This window comes from Heptranchias perlo, chromosome 15, assembly GCF_035084215.1.
Source record: "Heptranchias perlo isolate sHepPer1 chromosome 15, sHepPer1.hap1, whole genome shotgun sequence".
Classification (NCBI taxonomy): Eukaryota; Metazoa; Chordata; class Chondrichthyes; order Hexanchiformes; family Hexanchidae; genus Heptranchias; species Heptranchias perlo.
This window is the reverse complement of record NC_090339.1, coordinates 2,447,951-2,474,076: the sequence shown is the minus strand read 5'-3', so window position 1 is coordinate 2,474,076 and position 26,126 is coordinate 2,447,951. Positions and strand designations below refer to the sequence as shown.

Sequence of the window (26,126 nt, the reverse complement as noted above, 5' to 3'; positions counted from 1 at the left end):
GATCACCATTCACACGGTCCAGGATCACCCTTCACACGGTCCAGGATCACAATTCACACAGCCCAGGATCACCGTTCACACAGCCCAGGATCACCCTTCACACAGTCCAGGATCACCATTCACACAGTCCAGGATCACCATTCACACAGTCCAGGATCACCCTTCACACGGTCCAGGATCACCATTCACACAGTCCAGGATCACCCTTCACACGGTCCAGGATCACCCTTCACACGGTCCAGGATCACCCTTCACACGGTCCAGGATCACCGTTCACACGGTCCAGGATCACCGTTCACACGGTCCAGGATCACCGTTCACACGGTCCAGGATCACCATTCACAGGGTCCAGGATCACCATTCACACAGTCCAGGATCACCCTTCACACGGTCCTGGATCACCGTTCACACGGTCCAGGATCACCATTCACACGGTCCAGGATCACCCTTCACACGGTCCAGGATCACAATTCACACAGCCCAGGATCACCGTTCACACAGCCCAGAATCACCGTTCACACAGCCCAGGATCACCCTTCACACGGTCCAGGATCACCCTTCACACGGTCCAGGATCACCATTCACACGGTCCAGGATCACCCTTCACACGGTCCAGGATCACCCTTCACACGGTCCAGGATCACCCTTCACAGGGTCCAGGATCACCCTTCACAGGGTCCAGGATCACCCTTCACAGGGTCCAGGATCACCATTCACACGGTCCAGGATCACCATTCACACGGTCCAGGATCACCATTCACAGGGTCCAGGATCACCCTTCACAGGGTCCAGGATCACCCTTCACAGGGTCCAGGATCACCCTTCACAGGGTCCAGGATCACCCTTCACAGGGTCCAGGATCACACTTCACAGGGTCCAGGATCACCCTTCACACGGTCCAGGATCACCCTTCACACGGTCCAGGATCACCATTCACACGGTCCAGGATCACCATTCACACGGTCCAGGATCACCCTTCACACGGTCCAGGATCACCCTTCACACGGTCCAGGATCACCCTTCACACGGTCCAGGATCACCCTTCACACGGTCCAGGATCACCCTTCACACGGTCCAGGATCACCATTCACACGGTCCAGGATCACCATTCACACGGTCCAGGATCACCATTCACAGGGTCCAGGATCACCCTTCACAGGGTCCCGGATCACCCTTCACAGGGTCCCGGATCACCCTTCACAGGGTCCAGGATCACCCTGCACACGGTCCAGGATCACCCTTCACACAGTCCAGGATCACCATTCACAGGATCCAGGATCACCATTCACAGGATCCAGCATCACCATTCACAGGGTCCAGGATCACCATTCACAGGGTCCAGGATCACCATTCACAGGATCCAGGATCACCATTCACACGGTCCAGGATCACCATTCACACGGTCCAGGATCACCATTCACACGGTCCAGGATCACCATTCACACGGTCCAGGATCACCATTCACACGGTCCAGGATCACCCTTCACACGGTCCAGGATCTCCGTTCACAGGGTCCAGGATCACCGTTCACACGGTCCAGGATCACCCCTTCACACGGTCCAGGATCACCATTCACACGGTCCAGGATCACCATTCACACGGTCCAGGATCACCATTCACACGGTCCAGGATCACCATTCACACGGTCCAGGATCACCATTCACACGGTCCAGGATCACCCTTCACACGGTCCAGGATCTCCGTTCACAGGGTCCAGGATCACCATTCACACGGTCCAGGATCACCCTTCACACGGTCCAGGATCACCGTTCACAGGGTCCAGGATCACCGTTCACAGGGTCCAGGATCACCGTTCACAGGGTCCAGGATCACCCTTCACACGGTCCAGGATCACCCTTCACACGGTCCAGGATCACCGTTCACAGGGTCCAGGATCACCCTTCACACGGTCCAGGATCACCGTTCACACGGTCCAGGATCACCGTTCACAGGGTCCAGGATCACCATTCACAGGATCCAGGATCACCCTTCACACGGTCCAGGATCACCGTTCACACGGTCCAGGATCACCGTTCACAGGGTCCAGGATCACCATTCACAGGATCCAGGTTCACCCTTCACAGGGTCCAGGATCACCGTTCACACGGTCCAGGATCTCCGTTCACAGGGTCCAGGATCACCATTCACACGGTGCAGGATCACCATTCACACGGTCCAGGATCACCCCTTCACACGGTCCAGGATTACCCCTTCACACGGTCCAGGATTACCCCTTCACACGGTCCAGGATCACCGTTCACAGGGTCCAGGATCACCGTTCACAGGGTCCAGGATCACCTTTCACACGGTCCAGGATCACCGTTCACACGGTCCAGGATCACTGTTCACACGGTCCAGGATCACCGTTCACACGGTCCAGGATCACCATTGACAGGGTCCTGGATCACCCTTCACACAGTCCAGGATCACCCTTCACACGGTCCAGGATCACCCTTCACACTGTCCAGGATCACCCTTCACACAGTCCAGGATCACCCTTCACACAGTCCAGGATCACCCTTCACACAGTCCAGGATCACCCTTCACACAGTCCAGGATCACCCTTCACACGGTCCAGGATCACCCTTCACACGGTCCAGGATCACCCTTCACACGGTCCAGGATCACCCTTCACACGGTCCAGGATCACCGTTCACAGTGTCCAGGATCACCGTTCACAGGGTCCAGGATCACCGTTCACACGGTCCAGGATCACCGTTCACACGGTCCAGGATCACCATTCACAGGGTCCAGGATCACCGTTCACACCGTCCAGTATCACCATTCACACGGTCCAGGATCACCATTCACACGGTCCAGGATCACCGTTCACACAGTCCAGGATCACCCTTCACAGGGTCCAGGATCACCCCTTCATACAGTCCAGGATCACTGTTCACACAGTCCAGGATCACCCCTTCATACGGTCCAGGATCACCATTCACACGGTCCAGGATCACCATTCACACGGTCCAGGATCACCCTTCACACGGTCCAGGATCACCCTTCACAGGGTCCAGGATCACCCTTCACAGGGTCCAGGATCACCGTTCATACCGTCCAGGATCACCCCTTCATACAGTCCAGGATCACCATTCACATGGTCCAGGATCACCATTCACACAGTCCAGGATCACCATTCACACGGTCCAGGATCACCCTTCACATGGTCCAGGATCACCATTCACACAGTCCAGGATCACCATTCACAGGGTCCAGGATCACCGTTCACAGGGTCCAGGATCGCCCCTTCACGGGGTCCAGGATCACCATTCACAAATAGCAGGTCCAGGATCACCCCTTCACACAGTCAGGATCACCCCTTCACAGGTTCCAGGATCACCCCTTCACAGGTTCCAGGATCACCCCTTCACAGGTTCCAGGATCACCCCTTCACAGGTTCCAGGATCACCACTTCACAGGGTCCAGGATCACCACTTCACAGGGTCCAGGATCACCATTCACAAATAGCAGGTCCAGGATCACCACTTCACAGGGTCCAGGATCACCACTTCACAGGGTCCAGGATCACCACTTCACAGGGTCCAGGATCACCACTTCACAGGGTCCAGGATCACCACTTCACAGGGTCCAGGATCACCACTTCACAGGGTCCAGGATCACCACTTCACAGGGTCCAGGATCACCCCTTCACAGGTTCCAGGATCACCATTCACAAATAGCAGGTCCAGGATCACCACTTCACAGGGTCCAGGATCACCACTTCACAGGGTCCAGGATCACCACTTCACAGGGTCCAGGATCACCACTTCACACGGTCCAGGATCACCCTTCACAGGGTCCAGGATCACCCTTCACAGGGTCCAGGATCACCATTCACACGGTCCAGGATCACCATTCACACGGTCCAGGATCACCATTCACAGGGTCCAGGATCACCCTTCACAGGGTCCAGGATCACCCTTCACAGGGTCCAGGATCACCCTTCACAGGGTCCAGGATCACACTTCACAGGGTCCAGGATCACCCTTCACAGGGTCCAGGATCACACTTCACAGGGTCCAGGATCACCCTTCACACGGTCCAGGATCACCCTTCACACGGTCCAGGATCACCATTCACACGGTCCAGGATCACCATTCACACGGTCCAGGATCACCCTTCACACGGTCCAGGATCACCCTTCACACGGTCCAGGATCACCCTTCACACGGTCCAGGATCACCCTTCACACGGTCCAGGATCACCCTTCACACGGTCCAGGATCACCCTTCACACGGTCCAGGATCACCCTTCACACGGTCCAGGATCACCATTCACACGGTCCAGGATCACCATTCACACGGTCCAGGATCACCATTCACACGGTCCAGGATCACCATTCACAGGGTCCAGGATCACCCTTCACAGGGTCCCGGATCACCCTTCACAGGGTCCCGGATCACCCTTCACAGGGTCCAGGATCACCCTGCACACGGTCCAGGATCACCCTTCACACAGTCCAGGATCACCATTCACAGGATCCAGGATCACCATTCACAGGATCCAGCATCACCATTCACAGGGTCCAGGATCACCATTCACAGGGTCCAGGATCACCATTCACAGGATCCAGGATCACCATTCACACGGTCCAGGATCACCATTCACACGGTCCAGGATCACCATTCACACGGTCCAGGATCACCCTTCACACGGTCCAGGATCTCCGTTCACAGGGTCCAGGATCACCGTTCACACGGTCCAGGATCACCCCTTCACACGGTCCAGGATCACCATTCACACGGTCCAGGATCACCATTCACACGGTCCAGGATCACCATTCACACGGTCCAGGATCACCATTCACACGGTCCAGGATCACCATTCACACGGTCCAGGATCACCCTTCACAGGGTCCAGGATCACCCTTCACACGGTCCAGGATCACCGTTCACACGGTCCAGGATCACCGTTCACAGGGTCCAGGATCACCATTCACAGGGTCCAGGATCACCCTTCACACGGTCCAGGATCACCGTTCACACGGTCCAGGATCACCGTTCACAGGGTCCAGGATCACCATTCACAGGATCCAGGTTCACCCTTCACAGGGTCCAGGATCACCGTTCACACGGTCCAGGATCTCCGTTCACAGGGTCCAGGATCACCATTCACACGGTGCAGGATCACCATTCACACGGTCCAGGATCACCCCTTCACACGGTCCAGGATTACCCCTTCACACGGTCCAGGATTACCCCTTCACACGGTCCAGGATCACCGTTCACAGGGTCCAGGATCACCTTTCACACGGTCCAGGATCACCGTTCACACGGTCCAGGATCACTGTTCACACGGTCCAGGATCACCGTTCACACGGTCCAGGATCACCATTGACAGGGTCCTGGATCACCCTTCACACAGTCCAGGATCACCCTTCACACGGTCCAGGATCACCCTTCACACTGTCCAGGATCACCCTTCACACAGTCCAGGATCACCCTTCACACAGTCCAGGATCACCCTTCACACAGTCCAGGATCACCCTTCACACGGTCCAGGATCACCCTTCACACGGTCCAGGATCACCCTTCACACGGTCCAGGATCACCCTTCACACGGTCCAGGATCACCCTTCACACGGTCCAGGATCACCGTTCACAGTGTCCAGGATCACCGTTCACAGGGTCCAGGATCACCGTTCACACGGTCCAGGATCACCGTTCACACGGTCCAGGATCACCGTTCACAGGGTCCAGGATCACCGTTCACACCGTCCAGTATCACCCTTCATACGGTCCAGGATCACCATTCACACGGTGCAGGATCACCGTTCACACGGTCCAGGATCACCCTTCACACGGTCCAGGATCACCCTTCACAGGGTCCAGGATCACCCTTCACAGGGTCCAGGATCACCGTTCATACCGTCCAGGATCACCCCTTCATACAGTCCAGGATCACCATTCACATGGTCCAGGATCACCATTCACACAGTCCAGGATCACCATTCACACGGTCCAGGATCACCCTTCACATGGTCCAGGATCACCATTCACACAGTCCAGGATCACCATTCACAGGGTCCAGGATCACCGTTCACAGGGTCCAGGATCGCCCCTTCACGGGGTCCAGGATCACCATTCACAAATAGCAGGTCCAGGATCACCCCTTCACACAGTCAGGATCACCCCTTCACAGGTTCCAGGATCACCACTTCACAGGGTCCAGGATCACCACTTCACAGGGTCCAGGATCACCATTCACAAATAGCAGGTCCAGGATCACCACTTCACAGGGTCCAGGATCACCACTTCACAGGGTCCAGGATCACCACTTCACAGGGTCCAGGATCACCACTTCACAGGGTCCAGGATCACCACTTCACAGGGTCCAGGATCACCACTTCACAGGGTCCAGGATCACCCCTTCACAGGTTCCAGGATCACCATTCACAAATAGCAGGTCCAGGATAGCATGCATAAGAACGTCAGATAAGAACATAAGAAATAGGAGCAGGAGTAGGCCAGATGGCCCCTCGAGCCTGCTCCGCCATTCAATCAGATGCCTCTCACCCCTTCACACATAGCAGGGTAGGATGCCCTCTCTCTGCTTCTCTTTATTTGCCTGTGCTGTCTTTGGATGATATACATATTTGTATTTGAAGAACTCATGAGAAACGTTGCAGCTACTTTGGTCAGTGCTGCTCTGAACTTGACTCTCCTGTTCCTCTTAAGCTCCAAATCCCCCATCCTGCGCACTGTTCTGCCTCTCTCCAGCCTCACTGTGTTCAAATTGAGACTCCTTGCACCATCTCCTACTCACTCCAAGGGCCTCAGGTCTATGCAACTGAACTCCCTCAGTCTTTCCTTCCCTTAAACCCCAAACTTGGCGTCAACTAATTACTGCTTATTGATTTACTTTGACTTTATTCCTACTCTTTCCAGTCTTGTTGATGTCCTGTACTATGTACCTCAAACCTTTAAAGAAGAAAGAGCGCACATTCATACAGCACCTTTCACCACCTCAAGACGTCCCAAAGCGTTTTACAGCCAATTAAATACTTTTGAAGTGTGGTCACTGTTGTATTGTAGGGAAATGCAGCAGCTAATTTTCACACAATAAGTTCCCACAAACAGGAAAGACCAGATAATCTGTTTTTGATGTTGGCTGAGGGATAAATATTGGCCGGGACACCAGGGAGAACTCCCCTGCTCGTCTTCGAATAATGCCATGAAATAGTCCACCTGAGAGGGCAGACGGGGCCTCAGTTTAACGTCTTATCTGAAAGACGGCACCTCTGACAGTGCGGCACTCCCTCAGTACTGCACTGGACTGTCAGCCTAGATTCTGTGCTCAAGTCTCTGGAGAGGGACTTGAACCTAAGACCTTTTAACTCAGAGGGGAGAGAAAGTGCCACCACTGTGCCACAGCTGACTGACTTGGAAACTTTCAAAAGCTATCTACTGATTTAAGCATTGGGTGTGGTGCACAGAATATGGTTCGGTGTGCTCGGCACTGTGCTGTAAGTTGAGAAGTGAATGTATTAGCCACAAACATTTCCATTCCTTATTGATTCAGCTTTGAAGAAGTTTGAAGTTTTGATTGTAAATTTCTTTTGATAAGTTATCCTCTACCTTGGCTCCACCTGGCTGTGACTCCTCTGGTGCTGAGAGTGAGTGCGAGGTAGGGCGGGAGGGGGGGATGGAGTGGAGAGAGGGGAGGGAGGGAGACGACTGCTACTTCTCCTGGGTGTTGTCAAGGACAGCTCTGTGTGATTCACCCCTCCCCTGGCAGGGACACACCACAGCCTCTGCTCTGCGTGGCTTTGATCGGAAGATGAGTGGAGTGAGCATAGGACCTGTGCTTCACCCTACTCCTTGGCTCTGAATGTTTGTATTCTGACCCTCAGTGCCTCCTAAAACTGTATGTGGTTTCTATTTCAAGTACATTTAAGAAATGGGTTAAATGCAGAGTGCACGATGCCTAGAACACGGTCACCGTGGCAACAGCTCTTAGCTTACAGCAAAGGCTATGGGCCCCGATAACAACCCAGCTGTAGTGCTGAAGACTTGTGCTCCAGAACCAGCTGCGCCTCTAGCCAAGCTGTTCCAGTACAGCTACAACAGTGGCATCTACCCGACAAAGTGGAAAATTGCCCAGGGATGTCCTGTCCACAAAAAGCAGGACAAATCCAATCCGGCCAATTACCGCCCCATCAGTCTACGATCAGTCATCAGGAAGGTGTCGTTGACAGTGCTATCAAGCGGCACTTACTCACCAATAACCTGCTCACCGATGCTCAGTTTGGGTTCCGCCAGGACCACTTGGCTCCAGACCTCATTACAGTCTTGGTCCAAACATGGACAAAAGAGCTGAATACCACAGGTGAGGTGAGAGTGACTGCCCTTGACATCAAGGCAGCGTTTGACCAAGTGTGGCACCAAGGAGCCCTAGTAAAATTGAAGTCAATGGGAATCAGGGGGAAAACTGTCCAGTGGCTGAAGTCATACCTAGCACAAAGGAAGATGGTAGTGGTTGTTGGAGGCCAATCATCTCAGCCCCAGGACATCGCTGCAGGAGTTCCTCAGGGCAGCGTCCTAGGCCCAACTATCTTCAGCTGCTTCATTAATGACCTTCCCTCCAACATAAGATCAGAAGTGGGGATATTTGCTGATGATTGCACAATGTTCAGTTCTATTCGCAACCCCTCAGATAATGAAGCAGTCCGTGCCCGCATGCAACAAGACCTGGACAACATCCAAGCTTGGGCTGATAAGTGGCAAGTAACATTTGCGCCAGACAAGTGCCAGGCAATGACCATCTTCAACAAGAAAAAGGCTAACCACCTCCCCTTGACATTCAAAGGCATTACCATCGCCGAATCCCCCACCATCAACATCCTGGGGGTCAGCATTGACCAGAAACTTAACTGGACCAGCCACATAAATACTGTGGCTACAAGAGCAGGCCAGGGGCTGGGTATTCTGTGGCGAGTGACTCACCTCCTGACTCCCCAAAGTCTTTCCACCATCTACAAGGCACAAGTCAGGAGTGTGATGGAATACTCTCTACTTGCCTGGATGAGTGCAGCTCCAACAACACTCAAGAAGCTCGACACCATCCAGGCTGTAGTGTGTACCATCTGCAGGATGCACTGCAGCAACTCGCCAAGGCTTCTTCGACAGCACCCCCCAAACCCGCGAACTCTACCACATAGAAGGACAAGGGCAGCAGGCGCATGGGAACAACACCACCTGCACGTTCCCCTCCAACTCATCATCCTGACTTGGAAATATATCGCCGTTCCTTCATTGTCGCTGGGTCAAAATCCTGGAACTCCCTTCCTAACAGCACTGTGGGAGAATCTTCACCACACGGACTGCAGCGGTTCAAGAAGGCGGCTGCTAAAGATTTTTTTTAATTCATTCATGGGATGGGCAATAAATGCCGGCCTCGCCAGCGAAGCCCACATCCCATGAATGAATTAAAAAAAATCTTTAGCAGCCGCCACTATTAAACTTTGAAAAATTGACTGGGAGAATTTCTCCTAGCCTTGGATACTGGGGACTGGGAAGTTTAAGAGTTCACCTTCTTTAATCAGAGGTCAACTCTGGCAACATTCTGCAGTGATATCAAAGGGCAGCTACATTCAACAGGGAATTACAGCACCAAATACTTCCTCCTTGTCCATCTTTACGTGTCTGCTAATAAAAATCAGCTGGGCTTCTCACTCCTTGTTATCCTCTGGGGATCTCACCTCACCTGGTGTCAGCAGTGGCTCAGTGATAGCTCTCTTGCCTGTTTGAGTTTTGAATGGGTGTGGGTTCAAGTTCTACTCTTGAGACTTGTAGCACAGAATCTAGTTGACACTCCTAGTGCAGTACTGAGAGAGTGCTGCACTGTCAGAGGTGCTGTCGTTTGGATGTAATGTGAAACCGAGGCCCTGTCTGCCCTCTCAGCTGGATGCAAAAGATCCCAAGTTTGTGGGACTTGCTGTGTACAAATTGGTTGCTGCGTTTCCTACATTACAACAGGTGTTAGCAGTGGCTCAGTTGGTAGCACTCTCACCTTTGAGCTAGAAGGTCATGAGGTCAAGTCCCACTCCAGAGGCTTGAGTGTATAATCTATGCTGACACTTCAGTGACTGTGAAGTGCTTTAGGAAGTACTGAGGCCATGAAAGGCACTATATAAATGCAAGTCTTTCATTTTCATAGTGACCTAGCTGATTGCCCCCTTCTGTGCCCCAGCGGCATTAAGTGAACTTATACCCCCCATCCTCCCCGCCCCCACTCTCACTCAGTTGAGATCAGTTCTCTCAGTGTCGACGAGAGAGAGGCCATTGCCATTCCTGGTCGGTGTGACTCAGGTCCACACCAGGCAGTGCTATCAAACTGAACCATTGGAGTAAATGTCCATTATATTAATCGACAAGTTGGGAATCCATAGAAGTGCTGTGTAGGTGTTAGCAGTGGCTCAGTTGGTAGCACTCTCACCTTTGAGCTAGAAGGTCATGAGGTCAAGTCCCACTCCAGAGGCTTGAGTGTATAATCTATGCTGACACTCCAGTCCACCACTGAAGGAGTGCTGCACTGTCAGAGGTGCTGTCTTTTGGATGAGATGTTAAACTGAAGCCCCATTTGCCCTCACAGGTAGATGTAAAAGATCCCACGACAATATTCGAAGATGACCAGAGGAGTTCTCCCCGTGTCCTGGCCAATATTTATCCTTCAACGAACATCACTAAAAACAGATGGTCATTATCTCATTGCTGTTTGTGGGATCTTGCTATGCGCAAATTGGCTGCTGCGTTTCCTCCATTATAACAATGACAACACTTCAAAAAACAAGTACTTATTGGCTGTGAAGCACTTTGGGACGTGTTGAAGGCGCTATATAAATGCAAGCTCTTTCTGTCCATGCCTGCTCTCCCTCTGAGTGTAGTAAAGTCCAGTGGGCGTTCAGGAAATGTGTGTGTGTATTCCTGTTTTCTGTGACTCTCCTGGGAGAATGTGAAGCATAAATAGTAGGGCAGATGTATAATTGCAGGGTTTATAAATAGAACAAAAGCAGAACATTACAAGGAGGGACGGGGGGTAGGGCTGCATTGAGCAGAGGGAGTGGGTGCAGCAGGACAGTCAATGGCTGGAGGCTGACATCCAGAGTAGGGCAACGAGAGAGCGTGTGGAGGGGCAGGGGGAGAGCGTGTGGAGGGGCAATGGGAGAGCGTGTGGAGGGGCAACTGGAGAGCGTGTGGAGGGGCAGGGGGAGAGCGTGTGGAGGGGCAGGGGGAGAGCGTGTGGAGGGGCAACGGGAGAGCGTGTGGAGGGGCAGGGGGAGAGCGTGTGGAGGGGCAGGGGGAGAGCGTGTGGAGGGGCAACGGGAGAGCGTGTGGGGGGGCAGGGGGAGAGCGTGTGGGGGGGGGGCAGGGGAGAGCGTGTGAGGGGGCAGGGGAGAGCGTGTGGAGGGGCAGGGGAGAGCGTGTGGAGGGGCAACGGGAGAGCGTGTGAGGGGGCAGGGGAGAGCGTGTGGAGGGGCAGCGGGAGGGCGTGTGGAGGGGCTGCGGGAGAGCGTGTGGAGGGGCAGGGGAGAGCGTGTGGAGGGGCTGCGGGAGAGCGTGTGGAGGGGCAGGGGAGAGCGTGTGGGGGTGCAGGGGAGAGCGTGTGGAGGGGCTGCGGGAGGGCGTGTGGAGGGGCAGGGGAGAGCGTGTGGAGGGGCAGGGGAGAGCGTGTGGAGGGGCTGCGGGAGAGCGTGTGGGGGTGCAGGGGAGAGCGTGTGGGGGTGCAGCGGGAGAGCGTGTCGAGGGGCTGCGGGAGGGCGTGTCGAGGGGCTGCGGGAGGGCGTGTCGAGGGGCTGCGAGAGGGCGTGTGGAGAGGCTGCGGGAGGGCGTGTCGAGGGGCGGGAGGGCGTGTCGAGGGGAGGCGGGAGGGCGTGTCGAGGGGCGGCGGGAGGGCGTGTCGAGGGGCGGCGGGAGGGCGTGTCGAGGGGCTGCGGGAGGGCGTGTCGAGGGGCTGCGGGAGGGCGTGTCGAGGGGCTGCGGCAGGGCGTGTCGAGGGGCTGCGGCAGGGCGTGTCGAGGGGCTGCGGGAGGGCGTGTCGAGGGGCTGCGGGAGGGCGTGTCGAGGGGCTGCGGGAGGGCGTGTCGAGGGGCTGCGGCAGGGCGTGTCGAGGGGCTGCGGGAGGGCGTGTCGAGGGGCTGCGGGAGGGCGTGTCGAGGGGCTGCGGGAGGGCGTGTCGAGGGGCTGCGGGAGGGCGTGTCGAGTGCTGGCTCTGGAGAAAGTCCTCGCCCTAACTCAACTATTTTTAGATGTTGCTGCTATTTTTACACCAGACGTTTTGCATTTATGTTTATAGAGCAATTTATTATGGTCGGGTAACCAGTCCATTCAGACTGCTGTGTATTTATATCAAACTACTGTAAACAGAGCTATGAAAATGTCCTGGCAGCTGAAACCCAGCCCTTGGCTTATCCTCCGCCGTGCCTGAGAGAGCAATACATGGAGCACCCCAGGCCTCAGTTCACCCCAGGCCTCAGTTCACCCCAGGCCTCAGTTCACCCCAGGCCACTCCAGGCCCAATTTCAACAGGTTCACCCCGTGTACACTGTGGGAGAGATTCACCCCGTGTACACTGCGGGGAGAGATTCACCCCGTGTACACTGCGGGGAGAGATTCACCCCGTGTACACTGCGGGGAGAGATTCACCCCGTGTACACTGCGGGGAGAGATTCACCCCGTGTACACTGCGGGGAGAGATTCACCCCGTGTACACTGCGGGGACAGATTCACCCCGTGTACACTGCGGGGACAGATTCACCCCGTGTACACTGTGGGGACAGATTCACCCCATGTACACTGTGGGGACAAATTCACCCCGTGTACACTGTGAGAGAGATTCACCCCGTGTACACTGTGGGGACAGATTCACCCCGTGTACACTGTGGGAGAGATTCACCCCGTGTACACTATGGGGACAGATTCACCCCGTGTACACTGTGGGAGAGATTCACCCCCTGTACACTGTGAGAGAGATTCACCCCGTGTACACTGTGGGGACAGATTCACCCCGTGTACACTGTGAGAGAGATTCACCCCGTGTACACAGTGGGGACAGATTCACCCCGTGTACACTGTGGGGAGAGATTCACCCCATGTACACTGTGGGAGAGATTCACCCCGTGTACACTGTGAGAGAGATTCACCCTGTATACACTGCGGGGACACATTCACCCCGTGTACACCGTGGGGACACATTCACCCCGTGTACACCATGGGGACACATTCACCCCGTGTACACCGTGGGGACAGATTCACCCCGTGTACACTGTGGGGACAGATTCACCCCGTGTACACTGTGGGGACAGATTCACCCCGTGTACACTGTGGAAGAGATTCACCCCGTGTACACTGTGGAAGAGATTCACCCCGTGTACACTGTGGAAGAGATTCACCCCGTGTACACTGTGGGGACAGATTCACCCCGTGTACACTGTGGGGACAGATTCACCCCGTGTACACTGTGGGGACAGATTCACCCCGTGTACACTGTGGGGACAGATTCACCCCGTGTACACTGTGGAAGAGATTCACCCCGTGTACACTGTGGAAGAGATTCACCCCGTGTACACTGTGGGGACAGATTCACCCCGTGTACACTGTGGGGACAGATTCACCCCGTGTACACTGTGGGGACAGATTCACCCCGTGTACACTGTGGAAGAGATTCACCCTATGTACACAGTGGGGACAGATTCACCCCGTGTACACTGTGGGGACAGATTCACGCCGTGTACACTGTGGGGACAGATTCACCCCGTGTACACTGTGGGGACAGATTCACCCCGTGTACACTGTGGGGACAGATTCACCCCGTGTACACAGTGGGGACAGATTCACCCCGTGTACACTGTGGGGAGAGATTCACCCCATGTACACTGTGGGAGAGATTCACCCTGTGTACACTGTGAGAGAGATTCACCCTGTATACACTGCGGGGACACATTCACCCCGTGTACACAGTGGGGACACATTCACCCCGTGTACACCGTGGGACACATTCACCCCGTGTACATCGTGGGACACATTCACCCCGTGTACACTGTGAGAGAGATTCACCCTATGTACACAGTGGGGACGCATTCACCCCGTGTACACTGTGGGACAGATTCACTTTTATCCAAGTTTACATTAGTGCTAGTTAATGGAACAACGTCCAATGGGGTAGATAAGCAGTAACACTTGCTTTAACTCTAACTCATTCTCAGATGAGCAGTCCCGACTGCATCAGCTTGACTTTGCCCATTTCCTGCACCAACCATCTTCTCTGAGTGAAGATGCCAACTTAGTGCCAGATGGTGGCAGTTTGATGCTTTGTGCCCATAGCCACTCCAATCTGTATTGAGACAATCCCAACTATTTTCACACAGTGCCGATTAACTTGTTCTGGATTAAAAACCAAAGTCCTTGAGGTGAAAAGTCAGTTTCGCCCTGCGTGTCGCAAACTCGGCCAGGACCTTTAGTTCCAGGAGAGAGTTTTTCAGAACATTATGGATGTTGGAATGACTTCCCTCCAAGGTGCTTTCTCTCATTCTCCAATAAACAAAAACACTCTTAAGTTCCACTCTCAGGCAGGCTGCATAGAGAGAAAAAGGAAGTGAAACAGAGGAAAAAAGGGGATGAGGAAGAGAAGGAGAGAAGAACATTGAGTAAAGCAAAGAGCTTTCATTTGTATAAAGTCACCACATCTTCAGGATGTCACAAAGCAATGAATTATTTTTGAAGTGCAGTCAGGGTTCTTGTGTAGGCCAATACTACAGTCAATTTGTGCACAGCAAGATCCCACAAACAACATTGACCATTTTATCTGTTTTTAAGTGATTTTTGTTGAAGGGGGCATATTTGCCAGGAGACGAGGAGAACTCCCTGCATTTCTTCAAAAAGGTGCTGTGGTATCTTTTACATCTACCTGGGTTTTTACTATCTGACCCAAAGGATGTCAACTCCGACAGTGCAGCACTCCCTCAGTACTGTCCCTCCGACAGTGCAGCACTCCCTCAGTACTGTCCCTCCGACAGTGCGGCGCTCCCTCAGTACTGTCCCTCCGACAGTGCGGCGTTCCCTCAGTACTGTCCCTCCGACAGTGTAGCGCTCCCTCAGTACTGTCCCTCCGACAGTGCAGCGCTCCCTCATTACTGTCCCTCCGACAGTGCAGCACTCCCTCAGTACTGACCCTCCGACAGTGCAGCACTCCCTCAGTACTGTCCCTCCGACAGTGCAGCACTCCCTCAGTACTGTCCCTCCGACAATGCAGCGCTCCCTCAGTACTGTCCCTCCGACAGTGCAGCGCTCCCTCAGTACTGTCCCTCCGACAGTGCAGCGCTCCCTCAGTACTGTCCCTCCGACAGTGCAGCGCTCCCTCAGTACTGTCCCTCCGACAGTGCAGCGCTCCCTCAGTACTGTCCATCCGACAGTGCAGCGCTCCCTCAGTACTGTCCCTCCGACAGTGCAGCACTCCCTCAGTACTGACCCTCCGACAATGCAGCGCTCCCTCAGTACTGTCCCTCCGACAGTGCAGCGCTCCCTCAGTACTGTCCCTCCGACAGTGCAGCGCTCACTCAGTACTGACCCTCCGACAGTGCAGCACTCCCTCAGTACTGTCCCTCCGACAGTGCAGCACTCCCTCAGTACTGTCCCTCCGACAGTGCAGCACTCCCTCAGTACTGTCCCTCCGACAATGCAGCGCTCCCTCAGTACTGTCCCTCCGACAGTGCAGCGCTCCCTCAGTACTGTCCCTTCGACAGTGCAGCGCTCCCTCCCTCTGTACTGTCCCTCCGACAGTGCAGCGCTCCCTCAGTACTGTCCCTCCGACAGTGCTGCACTCCCTCAGTACTGTCCCTCCGACAGTGCAGCGCTCCCTCAGTACTGTCCCTCCGACAGTGCAGTGCTACCTCAGTACTGTCCGTCTGACAATGCAGCTCTCCCTCAGTACTGTCCCTCCGACGGTGCAGCACTCCCTCAGTACTGTCCCTCCGACAGTGCAGCACTCCCTCAGTACTGTCCCTCCGACAGTGCAGCACTCCCTCAGTACTGTCCGTCTGACAATGCAGCGCTCCCTCAGTACTGTCCCTCCGACGGTGCAGCACTCCCTCAGTACTGTCCCTCCGACGGTGCAGCACTCCCTCAGTACTGTCCCTCCGACGGTGCAGCACTCCCTCAGTACTGACCCTCCGACAGTGCAGCACTCCCTCAGTACTGTCCCTCCGACAGTGCAGCACTCCCTCAGTACTGTCCCTCCGACAGTGCAGCACTCCCTCAGTACTGTCCCTCCGACAGTGCAGCGCTCCCTCAGTACTGTCCCTCCGACAGTGCAGCGCTCCCTCAGTACTGTCCCTCCGACAATGCAGCGCTCCCTCAGTACTGTCCCTCCGACAATGCAGCACTCCCTCAGTACTGTCCCTCCGACAGTGCAGCACTCCCTCAGTACTGTCCCTCCGACAATGCAGCGCTCCCTCAGTACTGTCCCTCCGACAATGCAGCACTCCCTCAGTACTGTCCCTCCGACAGTGCAGCACTCCCTCAGTACTGACCCTCCGACAGTGCAGCACTCCCTCAGTACTGTCCCTCCGACAGTGCAGTGCTACCTCAGTACTGTCCGTCTGACAATGCAGCACTCCCTCAGTACTGTCCCTCCGACGGTGCAGCACTCCCTCAGTACTGTCCCTCCGACGGTGCAGCACTCCCTCAGTACTGTCCCTCCGACAGTGCAGTGCTACCTCAGTACTGTCCCTCCGACAGTGCAGTGCTACCTCAGTACTGTCCGTCTGACAATGCAGCACTCCCTCAGTACTGTCCCTCCGACGGTGCAGCACTCCCTCAGTACTGTCCCTCCGACAATGCAGCACTCCCTCAGTACTGTCCCTCCGACAGTGCAGTGCTACCTCAGTACTGTCCGTCTGACAATGCAGCACTCCCTCAGTACTTTCCCTCCAACAGTGCAGCACTCCCTCAGTACTGTCCCTCCGACAGTGCAGCACTCCCTCAGTACTGTCCCTCCGACAGTACAGTGCTACCTCAGTACTGTCCGTCTGACAATGCAGCACTCCCTCAGTACTTGCCCTCCAACAGTGCAGCACTCCCTCAGTACTGTCCCTCCGACAGTGCAGTGCGACCTCAGTACTGTCCCTCCGACGGTGCAGCACTCCCTCAGTACTGTCCCTCCGACAGTGCAGCACTCCCTCAGTACTGTCCCTCCGACAATGCAGCACTCCCTCAGTACTGACCCTCCGACAGTGCAGCACTCCCTCAGTACTGTCCCTCCGACAGTGCAGTGCTACCTCAGTACTGTCCGTCTGACAATGCAGCACTCCCTCAGTACTGTCCCTCCGACGGTGCAGCACTCCCTCAGTACTGTCCCTCCGACGGTGCAGAACTCCCTCAGTACTGTCCCTCCGACAGTGCAGTGCTACCTCAGTACTGTCCGTCTGACAATGCAGCACTCCCTCAGTACTGTCCCTCCGACGGTGCAGCACTCCCTCAGTACTGTCCCTCCGACAATGCAGCACTCCCTCAGTACTGTCCCTCCGACAGTGCAGTGCTACCTCAGTACTGTCCGTCTGACAATGCAGCACTCCCTCAGTACTTGCCCTCCAACAGTGCAGCACTCCCTCAGTACTGTCCCTCCGACAGTGCAGTGCGACCTCAGTACTGTCCCTCCGACGGTGCAGCACTCCCTCAGTACTGTCCCTCCGACAGTGCAGCACTCCCTCAGTACTGTCCCTCCGACAGTGCAGTGCTACCTCAGTGCTGTCCGTCTGACAATGCAGCACTCCCTCAGTACTGTACCTCCAACGGTGCAGCACTCCCTCAGTACTGTCCCTCTGACAGTACAGTGCTACCTCAGTACTGTCCGTCTGACAATGCAGCACTCCCTCAGTACTGCCCCTCCGATAGTGCAGCGCTCCCTCAGTACTGTCCCTCCGACAGTGCAGCACTCCCTCAGTACTGCCCCTCCGACAGTGCAGCGCTCTCTCAGTACTGCCCCTCCGACAGTGCAGCGCTCCCTCAGTACTGCCCCTCCGACAGTGCAGCACTCCCTCAGTACTGCCCCTCCGACAATGCAGTACTCCCTCAGTACTGCACCAGGGAATCAGCCTAGCTTGAGAACTCAGATCCTGGCATGGGGCTTGAGCGCAGAGCGCTGCCACGGTTAATGCCACTTGCCCATCCCAACCCTCTGATCGGCCCTATTTTGCATTCCCCACTTCCCTCGCCCCACCATTGGCGGCCGTGCCTTCAGCTGTCTAGGCCCTAGCTCTGGAATTCCCTCCCTAAACCTGTCCACCTCTCTCCTTCTTAAAGACACTGCTTAAAACCTAACCTGCTCTAATATCTCCTTCTTTGGCTCTGACAGTTTTTTCTGAATCCGCTCCTGTGAAGTGCCTTGGGACGTTTTATTGCGTTAAAGGCGCTGTATAAATACAGGTTGCTATTGTTGTTGATGTGATGACACAGAACGTTAATTTTCGCCGTGTTTATGTTTTATTTTAGTACATGTGACGACCTGAAAATGTCACACCTGGATTTTGTCCTACGTTGAGCGTTCTGTACTGTACCTCTGCATGAGACAGCCCCTTCAGGAAAAGAGGGGTGAAAACTGGCCCCTTGACCAATCTGTCTCGAACACTGCAGGGCGGACATTTTGGTCTCCAAAACAGTGAAGATATCCCATCATCCATTTTGGTGCAGCACCACTTTGGTCTATTTTTAATTCTTTTTAATTATAATTTTGCTGTTGAAAAATAGATTCTGCTCGTGGAAAATAGGAATGGTTAGCATTCCAGCAATTCCTTTTGAAAGCCTTAGTTAGGCCAAAATTATAGCATGCAGCTTCTTTAAATAGAGACTACCTTTAACTTGTTTAGATTTGAAAGTGAGGGCATTCAAGGAGTTTGGGCGGTGCAGTGAAGACCTTGGCTTCAATCCAACCCAGCCTGGTGAAATGTAACACTCATCTCTGACAGGCTGAAGCACTTCAAGATTTAAAAAAATGAGATTGCAGGCAGTTCCAACACAGTGATGGAGGCCGGGCCCACAGTACAGTTACCCATAATCACAAGCAGAGTGTACACAGTTGGTAATGTCACACAGAGAGTCCAATGTCAGGCATTTATGTGAGAAGCAGGAATATACATAATGTAAGGTCAGTTCTTTTAACTTACGGAGTACATGACATGGAAGTGTTTGATGGGACAGTGTAGAGGGAGCTTTACTCTGTATCTAGCCCGTGCTGTACCTGATCTGGGAGTGTTTGATGGGACAGTGTAGAGGGAGCTTTACTCTGATCTAACCCGTGCTGTACCTGCCCTGGGAGTATTTGATGGGACAGTGTAGAGGGAGCTTTACTCTGTATCTGACCCATGCTGTACCTGCCCTGGGAGTATTTGATGGGACAGTGGAGAGGGAGTTTTACTCTGTATCTAACCCGTGCTGTACCTGCCCTGGGAGTGTTTGATGGGACAGTGTAGAGGGAACTTTACTCTGTACCTAACCCGTGCTATACCTGCCCTGGGAGTGTTTGATGGGACAGTGTAGAGGGAGCTTTACTCTGATCTAACCCGTGCTGTACCTCCATGGGAGTGTTTGATGGGACAGTGTAAAGGGAGCTTTACTCTGTATCTAACCCACGCTGTACCTGCCCTGGGAGTGTTTGATGGGACAGTGTAGAGGGAGCTTTACTCTGTATCTAACCCGTGCTGTACCTGCCCTGGGAGTGTTTGATGGGACTTGGGATGGGACACATTCAGAGGGTGAATCCAGGAATTCGGACTATAAGTTACAAAGACAGTCCCACAGAACAGGACTTGGTTTATTAACGAAAAGACTGAGAAGACTCTGAGAAATTGGACCGTTGCTCTGTGTGCCACCTTGGACTGTCATTGTCTAATAATGACCAGAAAAGTCAGCTGCCTCACAACCCACAAAATATCATCGCCCACAGAGTAACAATTCATCGCAGAGTAGCAATCCATCGCAGGCACATGGGAATAACACCACCTGCACGTTCCCCTCCAAGTCACACACCATCCCGACTTGGAAATATATCGCCGTTCCTTCATCGTCGCTGGGTCAAAATCCTGGAACTCCCTTCCTAACAGCACTGTGGGAGAGCCTTCACCACATGGACTGCAGCTGTTCAAGAAGGCGGCTCACCACCACCTTCTCAAGGGCAATTAGGGATGGGCAATAAATGCCGGCCTCGCCAGCGACGCCCACATCCCATAAACGAATAAAAAAAACCTCCCAACAACTGCATTGTAGTCCACAGAGTAGCAATCCATCGCAGAGTAGCAATCCATCGCAGAGTAGCAATCCATCGCAGAGTAGCAATCCATCGCAGAGTAGCAATCCATCGCAGAGTAACAATCCATCGCAGAGTAACAATCCATCGCACACCGCACTGCATCATGGGTGGGTCATCAGTATTGTGTCTCCGATTTCTTTCCTCCCATTTACTCAAGTACTTTGTTTTTTTTAACAGAAAAGCATAAATGAAGGATTGTTACTGAAGCAGACCAGCTCATTCCAGAGATGGAAGAAAAGATACTTTAAGCTCAGAGGGAGGACTCTGTACTGGGCCAAGGACTCTAAGGTAAAGTAAGCAGAGCTGATGCTGTTTAAATTTTTCAAGTGCACAAAGATGGTGAGCTACTTTGCCCATAATTTTCCAACCTGAGCTGACTGGTGGATGAGGATTCTCATCCAAAGTCAGAAAATCGCTTCACTGACACTGAGGAATACTCCAAACCAAGCCCTCAGTACGATAATAATATGCCTACATTTATATCACATTCTGTCCTGCCAAAACATCTCAAACCACTTTGCAAACAATGAATTACCTTGAGCTGAGGCGAATGTTGTTATGCAAACAGAGCAGCAACTAGGCATCAGCAACATCCCATAAACAGCAGTAGGATGGATGTGGGAAGGAGCCGGCGTACTGTTCAGGAGCGGTGCAATTCCTCCTGTTGTGGTTCAGGAGAGGTCCAGGCAGAGGACTTCAGCAGCAGTCAGGGAGTCTTGTGGTTGGTTCCTCTTATCTGCCTCCCGATAAGCCGTATTGCAAAGGGGATTTGTCACAGCACTGACCAGGGCTCCCGTCACTAAGTGTAAAAGGCTAACGTCTCCAACAAGTACTGAAGCAGCAAAACTAGTTTTACTTAAAAAGTCAGAAATAAAGACTATTCTTGACAATACCAGACCATCCCTTAAGAGAGATATCACCTAAAGAAACGACAGCTCAGGAATCAGTAGCAGCTGATTTTATGGGGCCCTGATCTGTACCTGGTTCTATTACAGGGAACCTGCACTCTACACCCTCTGACATTCATTTGCTTGTAATTTACATTGCTAAGCCCTCTTCAGGTGCAGTCAGCTGAAAAGCCAACAGAGGAAGTTTGGATACTGTGCCATTCAGGAGCAGAATGGGAGCAAAGGATTAGCACCCATTTTTCCTCGGCCTTACACAGCTTTTTCTGACGCTGTTTGGGAGCAAGGCAGGGTAAAATTGTCCCTGTTAAATTGTCGGGGCGTTAGAGAACTAGGGTTGCCAACCCTCCAGGATTGTCCTGGTGTCTCCAGGAATCAAAGATTAATCTCTTGTGAGCAACCCGGGAGAAAAATCACAGGGGCATTAAAAAAAAATTCTGTGCTTTTTCTCATTTGCTTTGAACACTTTTGCTAATTAATTACAAAAATATTGGCGATGGGGAAAAGAACTGTTTGACTGACAGTCAAGACTCATCCAATCGGGTAATGAAGAGCCTGTTCGCTCTCCAATTGGTGTGGGTAGGCGGTACTTCACACAGGATGGACATGTTGGGCGACCAATGGCAGGAGTGTGGGGGTGGGGTGGTTGTCGACAGGAGGTCATGTGATGAAACCTCCTGGAATATGTCCAACCAGAGTTGGCAACCCTAGAAGAACCAATGCTTAAAGAAAGTTTCATTTAATGATGATGGACTGAATTCACGCATGGTTAAATCACATAGAAAAACGTTACAAGTATTTTGATACTTTGACAGTGCACAGTGAAACTGGTCTCATATTACCTTCTGATTCCAAAAAAAGTTCCTTCCAAGTTTATCCATTTCCAGTTGTCAGATATTCCCAGGCTGATTTTCTAGTGCAGACAGTTTCCACCAGGAATCTCTTTCCACATTGTCTCCATCATCCAGTCCAGTTACTTCCACCTGCAGGGCCCACCTCTGCCCCGACCTCACTGTCCCCTCTCTCTCCCTGTCGCTTGTTCAAATAGTGGCCGTGGGATCTTTTGTGTCCACCTGAGAGGGCAGACAGGGCCTCAGTTTAAAGTCTCATCTGAAAGACGGCACCTCCGACAGTGCAGCACTCCCTCAGTACTGGACTGGAGTGTCAGCCTGGGTTATGTGTTCAAGTCTCTGGAGTGGGGTGTGAACCCATGACCTTCTGACTCAGGCGAGAGAGAGTGATACCCACTGAGCCAAGGCTGCTCAAAGCGGATGGCCTTTGGTTTGACCAACATTAAGCTGGAAGAGATTTAATAATCTGTAATATTGCCGTACTGTGTATCAAACCTTGATGTGTGAAAGAGTGGTAGAAGCTCCTTTCGTAACAGAATAAAACAAACACACATAATTTGGCTGTGTTACTTCTGAGTGTTACTGTTGAGTGTTACTGCTGACCTGGGAGTGCCAGATTAGAGTTAGCAAAACGTCTGCTCTGGAAGTAGAACCAGTGGAACCACATCCAGTGCGCTCCAGTATTTCAGGCCTCCTGATTCCCTTTCTGCTTTGTGCGACGCGATTTTTACTGAATAAAATAGTGCCTGTTTATATCAGCCTGACTCTGGCAGAGCCTGTCTCCTCAATCTCCTCTCCGAACTGGCCAATAAACTCGGAGCAGAGAGTTGGAGGCGTGGCCTCTCCTGTAGCTCTACAGTACAATGCCGGATCAAAGGCAGAACAAGCTTGCCAGAAAATGTTGGGACTCGGATCAGGAATGTACTGGGATCAAAATATCTCTAAACCATGGACAAAAATAGTCAGTTTGTAAATCTTGGCTCCAAGCCCAAGATCAACGATTCAGTCTAAATAATAACTGGACATTTATTTAACACATCTCTGAGTTTTAGACACAAAGAAAGAAACACTTGCATTTCTATCATGCCTTTCATGACCTCAGGACGTCCCAAAGCACTTTACAGACAGCTAAGTACTTTTTTGAAATGTAGTCACTGCTGTAATGTAGCAAACGTGACAGCCAATTTGCTCACAGCAAGGTCCCACAAACAGCAATGTGATAAAGACCAGATAATCTGTTTTAGTGATGTTGGTTGAGGGATGAATATTGGCCAGGACACCAGGGGAGAACTCCCCTGCTCTTCTTCGAAATGGTGCCATGGGATCTTTTACGTCCACCTGAGAGGGCAGACAAAGTCTTGGTTTAACATCTCGTCTGAAAGTAGTGCGCTGGGAGTGTCAGCTTGGATTTTGTGCTGAAGTCTCTGGAGTGGGACTATGAACTCTCAACTTTCTGACTCAGAGGTGAGAGAGAGTGCTACCTACTGAGCCACGGTTGACAGAAAAAGTGCCTTTTTAACGTGGAGATGGGGGTGGGGATGAGGGCGGGTGTTGAATTCCACGGGGTTGTCCTGCTCCTCTGCCGTAACTTGAGCTCCTTGCAGTACCATGGCCACAGGTCTGTGGAAGGGGAGTTCTCACTGCAAAAAATCAGCAGTGAACTGAAGAGATAACTATCACGGAAGCAAAATAGCTGTACGGCAAGACAAAAAGCAGCGGCAAAAATCGACCTTTGTCGACCAGTCAGTGCCTGCTTTAAGAATAAGGGGTCTGCTGTACACTCGTCCGATATTGAAGTCAATGGAACTGTGTAATGGGCGGGACGTATAACGGCCGGTCGATGCGACACTGCTCGTTCTGTGTTATCGTGCAAGAGAAATTTATACTCCTAAGTGTTTTGCAGCCAGCAGATGCTCAGTGGCCCTTTTGAATAAGCAAATAGCGTACGACAAGAGAAAAGACAGGGGGTTTATCATGGGGTACATCTAAGTGTACTCACATAAACGTTGGGGCTATAATGAGGCCCACTCACGCCAGCAGCTTGGTTGCAATAAAACACTTCCTTCTTTTGTCCGGTGAGGCCGAGCCTCGCTGCCCGATTCCATGCCATGTTCGTTGGGAGTGTGGGGTCATTCCCCCAGTGTGCCATCAGGCAACCGGCTTTAGTGTTAGTTGCCTGAAGTGGTACAAGATGACAAGGGATGCCCGGGAGATCAGTAGGCACCAGGCTGTATCTGCTGACCACTGACCGAGGACAACTGCGCTCCGATTGGTCAAGCTCAGCACGGAGCTTTGCAGCAAGGGAATCTCCAAGACAAGTTGCAACGTAAGAATGGCACTGCCAGTAGTTGGCAAGATTGGTACTGCTTTCAAGTGGTACTCTCATGTTCATATCTGGTTATCCCTGTACTATCAGTTCATGGGTTACTCAAATGAGTATCAACTGGGTGACTGATTTTTCAAACAGCCAGGTCAGTACTTTCATCTCCTTACACCCAACCTGCCACCCATCCACATTTGTGTTTCAATATTTTCTAATTCTTTCCCGCAATTCAGCCTGTACTCCGACTCCTACTCCCAATTCAGCCTGTACTCCGACTCCTAATCCCGATTCAGCCTGTACTCCGACTCCTACTCCCGATTCAGTCTGTACTCTGACTCCTACTCCCGATTCAGCCTGTACTCCGACTCCTACTCCCGATTCAGCCTGTACTCCGACTCCTACTCCCGATTCAGCCTGTACTCTCACTCCTACTCCCGATTCAGCCTGTACTCTGTCTCCTACTCCTGATTCAGCCTGTACTCTGACTCCTACTCCCGATTCAGTCTGTACTCTGATTCCTACTCCTGATTCAGTCTGTACCCTGACTCCTACTCCTGATTCAGCCTGTACTCCAACTCCTACTCCCGATTCAGTCTGTACTCTGTCTCCTACTCCTGATTCAGCCTGTACTCTGACTCCTACTCCCAATTCAGCCTGTACTCTGACTCCTACTCCTGATTCAGCCTGTACTCCGACTCCTACTCCCGATTCAGCCTGTACTCCGACTCCTACTCCCGATTCAGCCTGTACTCTGACTCCTACTCCCGATTCAGTCTGTACTCTGATTCCTGTTCCTGGTTCAGCCTGTACTCCGACTCCTACTCCCGATTCAGTCTGTATTCTGTCTCCTACTCCCGATTCAGCCTGTACTCTGACTCCTACTCCAGATTTAGCCTGTGCTCTGACTCCTACTCCCGATTCAGCCTGTACTCCGATTCCTACTCCCGATTCAGTCTGTACTTTGACTCCTACTCCCGATTCAGTCTGTACTTTGACTCCTACTCCCGATTCAGTCTGTACTGTGTCTCCTACTCCTGATTCAGTCTGTACTGTGTCTCCTACTCCTGATTCAGTCTGTACTGTGTCTCCTACTCCTGATTCAGTCTGTACTCTGACTCCTACTCCTGATTCAGCCTGTACTCTGACTCCTACTCCCGATTCAGTCTGTACTCTGATTCCTGTTCCTGGTTCAGCCTGTACTCTGATTATTATTTGTTTCTCTCATTCCAGTCCTTAATATTTGACGAGGTGGGCCTGTCCGATGCCAGTGTTGCTGAGACCAGCACGAAAAACATTAACAACAGCTTTACAGTAAGTTACTGCTGATTCCTGGTGTGACCTCTCCTTTGAATGAAGACTGCTGTACTGTATCATATTTGTAACATAAAAGGAGCCTGCTCTCTGAACAGTGATGTACCTCGGTGTCCCTGCCAATCTCTTTCGATAGCACAGGTCTTATACAATAAGAAAGTCAGCTCGCAGCTGTCAGAATCATTCGGAATTTCATTGTTCCCTCTTGTGTCAAACATGTGCTGACTTCTGGCACACACTCCTTAGCGGGAGTCAAATTGTTTGACAATCACTGTAAGTTCGAGGGTGATTTCACCCCTGCTGTGCAGTATTGAGAAAGCCCTTCCTGCATTGGTGTGCTGGGTTAAAAGTGTTCCAGAACTGTGTGCGCTATGTTAAACAGTGCGAAATTGTCCTCTGACTCAGTATTACCCACTTACTTCAGCAATCGTGGGC

General features: G+C 52.7%; 1 protein-coding gene across 4 annotated transcripts in view; it reads left to right on the top strand.

Annotated features, from left to right (window-relative positions):
- The window catches only part of si:dkey-172j4.3 (diacylglycerol kinase delta), a 288,264-nt gene that overhangs the window by 167,384 nt on the left and 94,754 nt on the right, over positions 1 to 26,126 (top strand). For all 4 annotated transcript variants that reach the window (XM_067996767.1, XM_067996769.1, XM_067996766.1 and 1 more), the window contains exons 2-3: positions 20,479 to 20,589; positions 25,611 to 25,691. In XM_067996767.1, the coding sequence (XP_067852868.1) occupies positions 20,479 to 20,589; positions 25,611 to 25,691 (192 nt within the window). The remainder of the gene's footprint in view (positions 1 to 20,478; positions 20,590 to 25,610; positions 25,692 to 26,126) is intronic.